Source organism: Schistocerca gregaria, chromosome 1 (assembly GCF_023897955.1).
Source record: "Schistocerca gregaria isolate iqSchGreg1 chromosome 1, iqSchGreg1.2, whole genome shotgun sequence".
Classification (NCBI taxonomy): Eukaryota; Metazoa; Arthropoda; class Insecta; order Orthoptera; family Acrididae; genus Schistocerca; species Schistocerca gregaria.
Genome location: NC_064920.1, coordinates 944972823 through 944988530, shown reverse-complemented (window position 1 = coordinate 944988530; position 15708 = coordinate 944972823). Strand labels below are relative to the sequence as shown.

Below are 15708 nucleotides of genomic sequence, written 5' to 3'. Positions count from 1 at the left end.
TTGTTGTTGTCTTCAGTCCTGAGACTGGTTTGATGCAGCTCTCCATGCTACTCTATCCTGTGCAAGCTGCTTCATCTCCCAGTACCTACTGCAACCTACATCCTTCTGAATCTGCTTAGTGTACTCATCTCTCGGTCTCCCTCTACGATTTTTACCCTCCACGCTGCCCTCCAATGCTAAATTTGTGATCCCTTGGTGCCTCAAAACATGTCCTACCAACCGATCCCTTCTTCTAGTCAAGTTGTGCCACAAACTTCTCTTCTCCCCAATCCTATTCAATACCTCCTCATTAGTTACGTGATCTATCCACCTTATCTTCAGTATTCTTCTGTAGCACCACATTTCGAAAGCTTCTATTCTCTTCTTGTCCAAACTAGTTATCGTCCATGTTTCACTTCCATACATGGCTACACTCCAAACAAATACTTTCAGAAACGACTTCCTGATACATAAATCTATATTCGATGTTAACAAATTTCTCTTCTTCAGAAACGCTTTCCTTGCCATTGCCAGTCTACATTTTATATCCTCTCTACTTCGACCATCATCAGTTATTTTACTTCCTAAATAGCAAAACTCCTTTACTACTTTAAGTGTCTCATTTCCTAATCTAATTCCCTCAGCATCACCCGATTTAATTTGACTACATTCCATTATCCTCGTTTTGCTTTTGTTAATGTTCATCTTATATCCTCCTTTCAAGACACTGTCCATTCCGTTCAACTGCTCTTCCAAGTCCTTTGCCGTCTCTGACAGAATTACAATGTCATCGGCGAACCTCAAAGTTTTTACTTCGTCTCCATGAATTTTAATACCTACTCCAAATTTTTCTTTTGTTTCCTTTACTGCTTGCTCAATATACAGATTGAATAACATCGGGGAGAGGCTACAACCCTGTCTCACTCCTTTCCCAACCACTGCTTCCCTTTCATGCCCCTCGACTCTTATTACTGCCATCTGGTTTCTGTACAAATTATAAATAGCCTTTCGCTCCCTGTATTTTACCCCTGCCACCTTTAGAATTTGAAAAAGAGTATTCCAATCAACATTGTCAAAAGCTTTCTCTAAGTCTACAAATGCTAGAAACGTAGGTTTGCCTTTTCTTAATCTTTCTTCTAAGATAAGTCGTAAGGTCAGTATTGCCTCACGTGTTCCAACATTTCGACGGAATCCAAACTGATCCTCCCCGAGGTCTGCATCTACCAGTTTTTCCATTCGTCTGTAAAGAATTCGCGTTAGTATTTTGCAGCCGTGGCTTATTAAACTGATAGTTCGGTAATTTTCACATCTGTCAGCACCTGCTTTCTTTGGGATTGGAATTATTATATTCTTCTTGAAGTCTGAGGGTATTTCGCCTGTCTCATACATCTTGCTCACCAGCTGGTAGAGTTTTGTCATGACTGGCTCTCCCAAGGCCGTCAGTAGTTCTAATGGAATGTTGTCTACTCCGGGGGCCTTGTTTCGACTCAGGTCTTTCAGTGCTCTGTCAAACTCTTCACGCAGTATCGTATCTCCCATTTCGTCTTCATCTACATCCTCTTCCATTTCCATAATATTGTCCTCAAGTACATCGCCCTTGTATAAACCTTCTATATACTCCTTCCACCTTTCTGCCTTCCCTTCTTTGCTTAGAACTGGGCTGCCATCTGAGCTCTTGATATTCATACACGTGGTTCTCTTCTCTCCAAAGGTCTCTTTAATTTTCCTGTAGGCAGTATCTATCTTACCCCTAGTGAGATAAGCTTCTACATCCTTACATTTGTCCTCTAGCCATCCCTGTTTAGCCATTTTGCACTTCCTGTCGATCTCATTTTTGAGACGTTTGTATTCCTTTTTGCCTGCTTCATTTACTGCATTTTTATATTTTCTCCTTTCATCAATTAAATTCAATATTTCTTCTGTTACCCAAGGATTTCTAGCAGCCCTCGTCTTTGTACCTACTTTATCCTCTGCTGCCTTCACTACTACATCCCTCAGAGCTACCCATTCTTCTTCTACTGTATTTCTTTCCCCTATTCCTGTCAATTGTTCCCTTATGCTCTCTCTGAAACTCTGTACAACCTCTGGTTCTTTCAGTTTATCCAGGTCCCATCTCCTTAATTTCCCACATTTTTGCAGTTTCTTCAGTTTTAATCTACAGGTCATAACCAATAGATTGTGGTCAGAGTCCACATCTGCCCCTGGAAATGTCTTACAACTTAAAACCTGGTTCCTAAATCTCTGTCTTACCATTATATAATCTATCTGATACCTTTTAGTATCTCCAGGGTTCTTCCACGTATACAACCTTCTTTCATGATTCTTAAACCAAGTGTTAGCTATGATTAAGTTGTGCTCTGTGCAAAATTCTACTAGGCGGCTTCCTCTTTCATTTCTTAGCCCCAGTCCATATTCACCTACTATGTTTCCTTCTCTCCCTTTTCCTACACTCGAATTCCAGTCACCCATTACTATTAAATTTTCATCTCCCTTCACTATCTGAATAATTTCTTTTATTTCATCGTACATTTCTTCAATTTCTTCATCATCTGCAGAGCTAGTTGGCATATAAACTTGTACTACTGTAGTAGGTGTGGGCTTCGTATCTATCTTGGCCACAATAATGCGTTCACTATGCTGTTTGTAGTAGCTTACCCGCATTCCTATTTTCCTATTCATTATTAAACCTACTCCTGCATTACCCCTATTTGATTTTGTGTTTATAACCCTGTAGTCACCTGACCAGAAGTCTTGTTCCTCCTGCCACCGAACTTCACTAATTCCCACTATATCTAACTTTAACCTATCCATTTCCCTTTTTAAATTTTCTAACCTACCTGCCCGATTAAGGGATCTGACATTCCACGCTCCGATCCGTAGAACGCCAGTTTTCTTTCTCCTGATAACGACATCCTCCTGAGTAGTCCCCGCCCGGAGATCCGAATGGGGGACTATTTTACCTCCGGAATATTTTACCCAAGAGGATGCCATCATCATTTAATCATACAGTAAAGCTGCATGTCCTCGGGAAAAATGACGGCTGTAGTTTCCCCTTGCTTTCAGCCGTTCGCAGTACCAGCACAGCAAGGCCGTTTTGGTTAATGTTGCAAGGCCAGATCAGTCAATCATCCAGACTGTTGCCCCTGCAACTACTGAAAAGGCTGCTGCCCCTCTTCAGGAACCACACGTTTGTCTGGCCTCTCAACAGATACCCCTCCGTTGTGGTTGCACCTACGGTACGGCCATCTGTATCGCTGAGGCACGCAAGCCTCCCCACCAACGGCAAGGTCCATGGTTCATGGGGGGAGGGATTATTCCTAAGGTCACGAAAATGGGAAGTCCTACATGTTGAATACCTTTACGGATGCAACCAAACTTTAATTACAGGCCTATGAGATCTGTTGGTTAAAATTTCGTTCTCATGCGAAAATAAAATATTACCACAACAAAAAAAAAAAAAACAAAAAAAAAACAAAAAAAAAAAATCCAGTCTCGAAGGAGAAGAACGGTGTCAATACACGAGGCTATTGGGTATGTCTAACATTGCTGTTAGGTGGAAATGACAACAAAGCATACCTAGAGGATGTGCACTTACAGCTTACCACCATTCTTCGGACTTTGAGAGTCGTTCAATCGTTGGCATTCTGTGGAGTGCAGCGACAAACCTTCCTGCTGTCTGTGGCGATGAGATCGATGCTATACCTCTCCGGGGTTGGTTGATATTGCTCTAACAACTGGTAATTGCTGAAGAGACGTTCAATACTAACCAGTACTTGTCAAGAGTGGTAAACCCTGTATGTGGAATAATGATAATTCTTTTAGCTGTGTGTGTTACTTTTAATTTATTGGCGGCCGCGGTGGTCTCGCGGTTCTAGGCGCGCCGTCCGGAACCGTGCGACTGCTACGGTCGCAGGTTCGAACCCTGCCTCGGGCATGGATGTGTGTGATGTCCTTAGGTTAGTTAGGTTTAAGTAGTTCTGAGTTCTAGGGGACTGATGACCACAGCAGTTGAGTCCCATAGTGCTCAGAGCCATTTGAACCATTTTTTTAAATTTATTTGCAACCGGTTTCGGTGGTACAGTCCACCATCCTCACTATTTCAACGGAATATTGTCGTTATACCTTCAGTAAAAGGTCCAAAACCATCGATGTCCGCGAAGCTGTCCTCTGTGGTGCTGCCTATACATATGAAGCACATCACATGAATTTAATGGTTAGTAGGAATCTATTTTCCACTAACAATTATTTTGATGTACTACAGTCATATACAACACAGACGAAAGTTTCGCGGACTCTGTATACTTTTATTTCTTTTTGTCACTTGTTTCTTCAACTCTGAGTGTAGGGAAGTGAGTAATACTTCTGATCAGAACGCAACTCTTACGTTGTTTTCCATAAATTTTCCCCAAAGGGAGAAATTGACGTACGTATGAAAAACCTCGCCTTAGGATCGTCTCTAGTAAAGTAATGTTTTAGGCGTTATTTAGTAAACTTTACAAGAAATTTAAAAAATATTTGAATTAAGGGTGAGACATGAGGTACATTGTCCTTTGGCGTCACTAAAATACTGTCTAGACTTATTCAGAGATAATGATTCACTTATCGATAACTTCCTAAATGGACAACATTACAGCTGTATAAACAATAATTTTGATTTACTATGAGACGAAGAGAATAGCACTAGAGATGAAACTGTGGCTAGACGTATCGAATGACGAGAAGAAGCTCGTTGTACGTTTCCAGTACAATATTCAACGAACCGAAAAAAAATTGCCGATGGTAATAATATTGTCTGTGAGATACTGTAATGAAGTTTTAGATTCCAATTTTTCCACATACCCTGTCACGTTTCATATGTCTTGTCTTCCTTGTACGAATACAATGGACAGACGTAACTCCGCAACGGGACTAATGTCTGGCTTTAAATACTCCATGAAATGCAACGATGTCAGCAAGACCGAGCGAGGTGGCGCAATGGTTACACAATGGACTCGCATTCGGGAGGACGACGGTTAAATCCCGCGTCCGGCCATCCTGATTTAGGTTTTCCGTGATTTCCGTAAATCGCTCCAGGCAACTGCCGGGATGGTCCCTTTCAAAGGGCACGGCCGACTTTCTCCCCCGTCCATCCGTAATCCGATGAGACCGATAACCTCGCTGTCTGGTCTCCTTCCCCAAACAACCCCCAACCAAGTTGTCAGCAAGGGAATTCTCATCAGACTGCATAGATCCAGGAGGTCAGCAGCTTTTCCATTCACAGTAGTGCAGTCAACAACGTTCACCCTTGGTCGATGAAAGAACTAAGGAATGTGGTGTAAACATATGAGCCTGTGCAGTCTTTGCAGAACGAGTCTCGTCTCAAGTTTGTATGATTTACAGTATTGGTGTCGGCAGAAACAGTTTTTAATAATCTTGAAAGTCTAGATTTTCGTTGTTAACACTTAAAGGTACATACATCAGGAACTACGAAACTGTGTGACCCTTAACACAGCTGTGGCTGGGATAACTATGACATTTCTCAGCGTGTCAAACTGCACTCGTAGATAGATTTCTTGCAGATGAAGATTAACCACAGCATGCACTGGCCAATGAGGCCTCCCGATTTTAATGCCATAGAGCTCGTCTGTGATTCATTCGGTTAGCGTATCATCCAGACAGTTCTGTGAAAGATTGTTTCATACTACCATCCGGACAGCTGCTGTGACAGATGTTCCATACCTCCGCAGAGGTCTCCCTCACCAATGGGGTTCATTACCAGAAAAGCTCTTGAACCTTTGTGTAGTGAGTACCCCACGTCACTCCCAGGCGTGTGTGTCACGCGCAGGCTACTCTAGCCCTGTTCGGTTTCAATTGTGGACATAGTTGTATGTCATCTATCTTGTGGTTAAAACTTACTATTTTGTGTAGTACGTAATGCATCCCGTTAAGGAAAATCTTCACATTTGTTGAACAAGCTGAACTTCTAGATCTTATATATTGAACCTTAATCCTCCTTTTATTGACATTAGCGTTCAATTATTGCGTCCTCTACTCTTATTGTTCTAATTCTTACTTATGAATGTTTTAGTATAAATATTTTTTAGAGTGCGTACCGATCTCTGCATCCTTTCAACAATTAACTACTTTACTGGTGATTGGCCATGTCTGTTAGAGGAAAGATCGCGTCAGTGTTTCAGCGGATTGCAGTTTTTAGTTATGAACTCCATAAACAATCACAATACACGTTTGTTTCAGTTCATCAGAACTTGCAAATACTTCTTAAAAGTCTATTTGTGTGGCTACATGCAAAACATAGTTTTCAAGATGATTACTAATTTTTATACAAGAACTCTTCTACAGTATTGAAAACGTTGTAAAGGAGAAACATCATTCTTCATTTGAAAACGGTGGTGCTTCCTTTCATGCATTTTATCTGAGAGCAAGCTGTTAGAGACTTTTGAAGGTCCGCAGCTCGTAGTCGTGCGGTAGCGTTCTCGCTTCCCACGCCCGGGTTTCTGGGTTCGATTCCCGGCGGGGTCAGGGATTTTCTCTGCCTCGTGATGACTGGGTGTTGTGTGATGCCCTCAGGTTAGTTACGTTTAAGTAGTTCTCAGTTCTAGGGAACTGATGACCATAGATGTTAAGTCCCATAGTGCTCAGAGCCAGACTTTTAAAAATGCATATTAAATTCCTTTCCGTGCCAGTATCACATTTACTAGAGTACATCACAGACCAGGTATCCAGCAGATTAGAAAAAAAGGACAGTTGTGGGCCCAGTATAGGACACTGAGGAACACCATCTGTAATTTCTTCCCATGAAAATGATATAGTGACTCTTGTGAATTAGCTGAACAGCTTAGTGTAATATTCTACCTGTTACTTACACCATAAACCGTTTATTTAAAAATATTGCGCACTTGTCTGTAGAAGATTATGGCTGCCATATCAAAGGACTGGATTCGTCAATAGAAAGATTACTTTCTACATTTGTTTTAAATTTATAAAAACGTGGAATTTTCCAAGCAGGCCTCCTGTTGCCATGCAGATCATTTATGTGTGCACAGTCACCGGAGCTGACGGCGGAGTGTCGAGTGGCAGCGGCTAGCCACAAACCGCAGCCGACCCGGCCCGCCGCAGTTCGCAATACGCACCGGTCGCGTTCGCTGTCTGCACGGCGGACCCCATCCAGCATCACGCAGAAGCGTGGCCTCCTATAATACAGGGTGTACGTAAAGTTCGGGAACACTTTCAATTATGTATTGCACAAGATGTCATACATATTGCATTTTGAAGAGAAACTCTGAAATCTTTTTTACAAACATTCGAGATGCGAACCATGAGCGACCCGGCAAACGTCAATACGGTAATCGAATTCTTGCCATACCCGTCCCAGCATGGCATCGTCGACTGTGGCAGACGTTTCTCGTATTCTCTCTCGGAGCTCTGCGACATCACGTGATAGAGGCGATACATACACAAGATCTTTAACGTGTCCCCACGGCAAAAAGTCGCACGGAGTGAGATTTGGTGACCGTGGAGGCCATTTCATGAAACAGCTGTCCCCTTCTGTAGTGCGGTCGATCTATTGATGCGACAGCTCTATACTCACGAACTTCACGATAAAAATGGGCTGGAGTCCTATCCTGCTGAAAGATGAACAGAGAGTCAGATTGCATTTGAGGCATCAGCCATTTCTGCGACATGTCTCCCGTACGAGCTCCACATTTACTTCACTCACACTGGGACGACCGCTTCTCTTTGCCGGGCACAAGCAAACCATCGTAACAAATTTGTTGTGCCAGTAGTAAATGGCCTTTCTTGTTGGTGTCTTCTTACCGTACTTAGTTATAAACATGCGTTGAACAGCTGTAGCACACTTGATGTTGTCGAACTCCAACACATAGAAAACTCGCTCCGCCGCACCTGAACTCGCCATGTTTGCGACTAGCGCTGACTTTCGAAAATTACCAAACTACGCTGTGCCGGTATACATGAAAAAAAGACCTGGGTTTCTCTTCAAAATGACATATACATGATATCTGTACAATGTTTGGTTTTTGGGCAATAAATAATTGAAAGCGTTTCCGTACTTTATGTACACCCTGTATTCCTCAGAGGGGATCTATTATATTCTTGTGTAATTAATCATCGTAACGAATTGGCGCAATTACCCTCTCCCATAATCCTGCCATTTCTGTATCGTTTTGCCCCTTAGCGTGTGTTACACGGGTAGTAAAATTTAAGGAGATCGAAGCTGGCTACTAGAATTACTAATGAATGCGTTTGTGTTGTGGATCGTTATGTTTCACTGGCACCTGTGCAACAGCACTGATGAACTGAGCAGTGGTTAAAGTTTCTGTGAATTTGTTCGCTGTGTATTGTCATACAATTCTAAGTTCCGTATCAGGACTTTAGAATTGGTCGCACTAGAATCTTGTGGGCGGTTTCCTTTACAGATGCCCTGCACTTTTCCATTGGTTGCCGACCGAGATAACTTGATTTCAAATCTTCATCTGCGCTTTGGCTAGCACTCCGATGGCTAACTGTCTGGGTCTGGCGAGCGCTGTTCGCAAGCAGGGTTCACTCAGCCCTTGTGATGCCAGTTAGGAGCTACTTGACAGAAGTAGCGGCTCCTGTCACGAAAACTGTCAACGGCCGGGACGTGTGACCATGTGGTCCTCCATATCCGCATCCAAGTGACGCATGCCGGCTGAGGATGTCACGGCGGTCGGCCAGTATCGTTGGGCCTCCCGAGGCCTGTTTGGATGGAGGGTATGGCTTCCCTATATGGATTAAGGCAAAGGCGGAGATAGTTCCTTTGAGTAGGAGACAACGATTATTTTTTTCCATTTTTGTCGAAGCTCAGCTCGTGTTCTATCCCTCATGAATTTCTCGCCTATGGAAGTTTAAACGCCTGTACCAGTTCGAAGCTCTGTAGTATGATGCATCTTTCTCTATAATATCAACCTTCGTCCTCATATTTTATGTACATCTTTACTCCGTAGGTACTTTTTCAGCTTCATAATTTGGATTAAAGTCTCTTTCAGTGGCAATAAAAAGTACTTTTTTCGGTATATGTGATGCAATAAATTGTTTAGGTGGCAAAGGCAACCTTTTACTCCTCGTATAAAATCAATATTTACAAGTTACTTACAGATCTGCTTCAACGCTCTTTTGAAATGCTGTCGGAAATGGGTCTGTTTTACTGGAAATGTCACGTGCGCCATCATTTCTTCGATGTATTCGTTGTCTTCATTTAATTGCGCAATATCCAGCCGGAGATGTAATTTTCTCCTTTAATTGACTCATACTTTTCTCCAAAGTGTAGATCCTGGTTGCAGAAATAAGAATGTAATGCGTAAACTGTTTAAAGCTAGCAGGAGGCCTATTGGTTAGCATATTTTTTATTGATTTATGTACTTCACGAAGCTCTAAATCGCCGCAAGAAAGCACTACTTTACGTTTCCATAAATCAAGACCAATTCCTGTCAGCAACTTCGGTGAAGGCATATATCAAACTATCCTCCTCCTCCTTGTATGTTAACACTTTTCTCCGAATTTCATCTTTTGACTATAGATGGTGTTAACAGTGAACTATGAATACTGTGTGTAACGCACAATAATAGCTAAATAAAGTAGTGCATTACTTAGCGATTAACGGTTATTCCAACAAAGCTTAGTTTTAGTGACAGTAATTAAATAGGTGATATTCAAGAAAAGTTTTAAACATGACTTTCAGTAACCTGTTTTGCAAAACGACCAAAATTATTTACAACATTAAATGTTATATAAACATCTCTCAAGGACTAGTGAGATAGTCATTTTTATTTCAGAAATTGTTGCTGTTGTAGGAGACTCACCCCTTCAAAGAGCACACTGGCGCTTTTGAGCAATGTATAAGATGCAGAAATAGTAGGAGGTGGTGATGCAACACTTCATCACTGGTGTGAGTCTTGCATGTGAAGTGGCATGCATGTGCCAGTTGGTTGAGTGGAGCTGCAAAGTAGGGTCGATATGGCCTCTGTTTTGGGATGTTCACATGAATTAATTTGCCCAATTTGATGGTACATAAATCCAATTGTTCAATGTTTCTACTAGAACAAGCATAACACTCTGCCTCGTTACACGATGTGTTTTTATGAAGTTATGGGAAAGTTTCTTGTACCACGACTTGGCCCTCTCATTTAAGTTATCATAAACAACAACCAGTATGTGTATTTCAACTTGTCCACGAGGTGCCCTTTCTTCTACATCATGATAAGTAAGCCTTGGACACCCTATCTTGTGAGATGACAGCAACAGTATTCAGACTGGTGCCCACCTAAATTTCTGGTTTCACAGCACCATGCCACACCCTGACTGGCCTGCTAAGTCATCCAGTGTTAATCTCACAGTATAGTCTGGTACTGTTGCGAGCAGAGAATAAAGTGTAGCAATCAATATCACCACAATTTGGTAGCTCTGCAAGATCCAATAGTCAACAGTTGTCATCAGCTGGACAAGGCATTCCTCCAAAAACATGTAGACTCTTCATCAATGAAATGAGGCCATTATCAGGGCTAGATACATTGTTACTTGGTATTAGTGCCCTGTATCCTAATAGGGGACATTAATTTTTTTCTCAAGGGTGCTTATATTAAAGTATGCAGTTCAGACCAGAGTATTATTGTCTTGAACAATTTTGTACAATGGTTAACAGTAGTAGTAATAGTGGAGCACTAGAACCAAAGTTTTTGGAATGATTTACAAATATAAATAAATAAAAATTACCTTCTGCTTATTTTGAATAGCTTATCCATGGTGGCATAATAACTGGTTGGGAAAAACAGAAAAAAATATAAATATCATTCGTGCAGCTTCAGTTTTATTGTACAAAAAAATCTCAATAAATAAGGCAGTGTATTAAAACTCTGTATATACAGTTATGTACAGCAGCAGAAGCTACACCAGAATGTACATAAGCAAAATATATCATAAGACTGGGGATACGTCCTCCTGATAATACTTCGAGTTAATGGAAAGTTACACTGACATGTTACTTTACGTTACAACATTTATAACGTGTTTATATTAAACAGTATCTCAAAATGTTAATTACTTACGCAATAATGCGATTTTCGAAAACATTTCAGCATGAAGGATACAGACAAGTAATTTTCTTTCTTTACATGAGGTAAAATGGTAGGAACTTCATCATCCCATCCATATCTGATTATCAGAATCCTTTTAAGTGTGAGTTGAGGATCTTACAAATTATCAGAATGTACAGTGTCAAATATGGTTGATTTTTTTCTGCAAGTGAACAGAGGTATCATTTCTCTGACATTAAGATGCATATCAAGCAACAAAAACATCAAAATGCACACAATTTCTTCATACAGCATATGCTTTTGATGACTCCTAGCTCCTTGCACATGAAAAAAAATTATTTGCCACTAATTTTCCTTACTAAATAGTTTCACAGGTACAGCTGTACTGACAATCAGTTATTAAGGTGAGATCCTCATCAAAGTAAAACACACAGGAAAGTAAATGAATTTTAGAAGGTGTTAGTTTAAAATGCCTTAAAAAGGGTGGTTCTTTTTGGTCTACGAAAACAAGTTTTCTTTTGTTTACTTAAATTAATAATTTGAACATTATATTTTATGGAATGCTTGAAGTGCTTCTTCTGATACAGAATTATTAAATATAGGCCACATTAATGTGGACGCCACATCAATACACTGAACGTGAAAAAATGATTTGTACAAAATGACAACTCTAAATTAAGCATTTAACGATGTTTGGCACATGTGTGTTGTAAACAGTAGTGCATCTAGTTACTGTGAAGACAGTCTTGCATAGCTCAGGCACATTAGCACATACAAGCAAGGCATATATGTAACACACCTTGTTACTGCTACTAACATTTAAATAGACACACAACATTCAGCTCTAACGCTTAACAGCAATTACTAAATTACACAGATCATATATTGCTTTTCATTACAATATTTTTATTTCCATTCATGCACAGTATTCTCCTTGGACATGGACATGATGTGCAGATGTTGTGTCACATCTCTAAGTTCGTGCAATATGATACAAAAAATAATCTGATGATATTATGTCAGGCTAAAGTGGAGAACAAGTCAGAAATGGAATTGGATGTGTCACTTCATCTTATATTAATCAACTGTTGTCTCGCAAGGGACACACTCAAAACAGTGTTATTGTATTATTTTGCATACAAATAAAACTTGTTGGTGCTGTTGAGCAGGATGGGGAGGGGAGGAGATAGTTGGAGAAGGAGGGGGGGGGGGGGGGAAGAGATTCTTCTACTTTCTCCTGAACATCTGAGCTTTGGTTGCTTGAGTTATTTATGAAATTTAGTCATGTTTTGCCTTCTGAAATACCTGTGTGGTTTATGCTACAACATTATTGAAAAAGTTGCATTATTCATTAGATATAAACAAATCAGTGTATGCAATAAAGTTCAATTCCCTAAATAAAAACAAACACGTAAAAAGGACAACAGCATTTCATAACACAAGAAAAGACATTAATGCTCATATCTTCCTTATAATGTGTACTGATATGAGTGTCCATAGAAAGAGAAGCGGTTACTGGTAGTAGCATGTACACAATTACTGACATCTTGTGATTTTACTACATTTTTGGATATAAAGCCATGTGAAACATTTGAACTTATTTTGCATGAAGAGGTAACTGATTTAAAGAGTCTTTCTTCATTAACACACTCTTTGATAATAACTTTTTACATATGAGCAATGTTCACGAATTCTTACCGTTTAATTCAAAGTTACATTACAGTTGTTCTGAGAGTAATATCAGGCAATGTGAACTAATGGAAAGTAGTGCCAAACAGAAGTTCAGGAGCTTCTTTGCCCATGTGCTGCTATCTCAATTGTCTGGGCATTTTAAATGGAATGAAAATGTAATACATGTTCTCCTGTCATGGAATATGGGGTAGCCATGATGCAGTGTTAGCTGCTTTGGTGGTTGCTCGAGTCAGAGCCAATATTATTCTACAGGTACAGAGGCAACTACACCTTGCCATCAATTAATTGTATAGAGGTACACATTATAAATATTACACTTTCTGTCATTATAAATAATAACAAGGAACCACTTGTGTGCATTATCAGTAACGAGTTTTCCTATTATAAACGTTCAGAAAATGTGTCAAAGAAGCAAATATGATAATACAACAGAAATGTACTCGGTATTAGAAAACATACGGAATGTATAACAGACCCTCTTAGGGTCACTTGAGACAACAAATCGACAGCATGTACATCTTGAACCGAACTTTTATGTTACCAGCACTATACTGACAACTACCTTCTTAATTACTAACAAAATCTACAGTGAAAAGTCTGATGGAAATGTGGCGTCCGGCTGAAAATAACATGTTAAGAAAATCTGTTTCACTTTACGCAAGTCTGTGCAAACGTTGCAGTTACTTTATAACAAACATACAATCATGGCATTACACTCAACACTCATTAAGTTCTTGTTGCTCCATTTTTCACAACAACTGTAGGAATAAGTGTCCTACTCTTTGAGAAAGTCGTGACTTTTTTCCCTCAGTCAATCCCAATATCTCAGCCTTTTCCTACGAGCAAGTGCTCGTTGGACTCACGTTATTTATTTAATCCGAAAGCACACTCAAGAAGCAGCGAGCTCTACAATGAGACACAAAAACTGTTTAAGAAACTGGCAATTTACGGGGGCATTCGTGTTAATTATGTGCATATGTGCAACTTAGTTGCAGTTTGGTACCATGTCGTAATGCAGATCTCTCGGCATTGTTCTCAGATCAGTTTCTTCGATGTTACGCTGATTTCAGCAGAATTCTATTATGTCAAGTCTTTTGATGACTGCTCATTGGTCGCTGTTGGTGCCATTTTACCACGTCAATAGTAAAACGTTTTGAACGCGCAACTTCCTAAATGTGTGTTTGCTCTATAGGAATATAATAGACTGTTTAGCGACTTTATTGTTCCTTGTCATCACTGAGACAGTTCCCATCCCGCTGTATTCCGTTGCGTATTATGAATTTTCAAACTGTTCTCTGCGGGGGATGAAGGGCGGAGTAATGAAGCATTCAGTCGGGCCACCAAGTGTTAGCAATATTCAAAGCTGCAAAACGTTTCTGGGAAGCAGTCATACGTCGTAATGGTTCTCATTTATGGCATACGTTTCTTCCCATTTACACGATTTCTACGTGTTTACCGATTCGGATAACGGTAACCGCATAGGGCCATACTCAGTACACAGATGCGTCCCATGACTGGTATCGTCGGCGCAGACTAATGGCGGCGGAGGGGGGCGTAGCGTGGGCGGCGGATACACAGTAAAGCTGCTGCTACGGTGAGGGTTCGACTGCTGCGACTGCTGTTGCTGCGGCGGCGAACTCGGCGATCGGCGACGCTCAAGACGAAGGCCTTTGCCTGTGACTCGAATGCCGTTTATGGTGCCGAATCTTGTCGTTGTGCATTTCGATGTCCCTGTTGCTGCCCGGCCGCAGGAACATGAAAGAGGAACCACAGCCCCGCTTCCGGCTGCAGCAGCCGCACTCTCGGCGCCGGCTGTTGGTCGCGTCGCACGCACCGCGCACCGGCCTGCCCTTCGACGTGAAGCCCATGAAGCGCTTTTTGTGGAACGCCGACTGGTACTGCGTGTATGCGTGCGACAGCGTCTCTTTGAACGTGCAGCGTTTCTTCACAAACTTTTTCTGTGGAATGAGACAATAAGCCTGATGAGAGGTCAGTAGGCAGGCCCCAAAATCGTTTACACTTAGTGAAAACAGCCTAGGAATTATATGAATTGGAACAAAGAAATACAAAAAAAAATTAAGTCACGATGATATATCAACGACACAAATTGCAGAACTACTAATTACCAATTTATCAAGTATAAAGTACCAAGAATTCATTATGGCTGCCTTCAAATTCTCCAATTCCAAACCCATTGTGCTTCATATCCTTTGCTGCTTGAACTATGGCTTCTCCTGTTTTTACGTTCACTTAAAGACCACTTGCAACACTTGTTTGATGACTTGACAGAAGACGAAACTGGAATCAATTAATGAAGACGTAGGGGATCCAGTATCAGAATCAGAAATTTGAAAGAACTCTCGAATACGTGATATTAAATAAGGCAGAAGGAACAGGTAACTACCCAACGGATTTTCTAAAATCATTTGGGGAAATGGGGACCAAACGACTATTCGAAGCTGGTGTGTAGAATCTATGAGACTGCCGGCGTACCATCAGATTTTTGGAAAAAATATCATCCAGGCAATTTCGCAGATAGAAAAAAACAGATAGGTAAGTGCCAAAACTATTGGACAATCAGGCTGACAAGAATAACATACAGAAGAGTTGAAAATAAAATCGAGGACCTCTTAGATGACGACCAGTTTGGTATTAGGAAAGGTACAGGCACCAGAGCGGCGTTCTCAGTTTGCGGTTGATGATGGAAGCAAGAATGAAAGCAAATCACGTTACGTTCATAGGATTTGTCGATCCAGAAAATTCGTTCGGAAATGTGAAATGGAGCAAGAAATTCGAAATATTGGAAAAAAAATAGGAGCAAGCTACGGGGAAAAACGGCTGACATGCAATACATACATGAACCGGGAGGGAACAATGAGACTGGAGGGCCAAGAACGAAGTGCTCGGGTTAAAAAGTGAGGAAGATAGGGGTGCAGCCTTTCACTATTCAATCTATATATCGAAGAAG

The 15708-nt window shown here is 40.9% G+C and overlaps 1 protein-coding gene and 1 long non-coding RNA gene across 2 annotated transcripts in view; one reads left to right on the top strand and one right to left on the bottom strand.

Annotated features, from left to right (window-relative positions):
• Nucleotides 1-15708, top strand: part of LOC126276017 (uncharacterized) — a 950687-nt gene that overhangs the window by 615758 nt on the left and 319221 nt on the right. The gene's annotated exons all lie outside the window — the stretch shown is intronic.
• Nucleotides 10801-15708, bottom strand: part of LOC126276001 (fibroblast growth factor 8) — a 158150-nt gene continuing 153242 nt past the window's right edge. Inside the window, exon 5 of the mRNA XM_049977244.1 lies at nucleotides 10801-14698. Coding sequence (XP_049833201.1) covers nucleotides 14396-14698 — 303 coding nt within the window. The 3' untranslated portion in view covers nucleotides 10801-14395. The remainder of the gene's footprint in view (nucleotides 14699-15708) is intronic.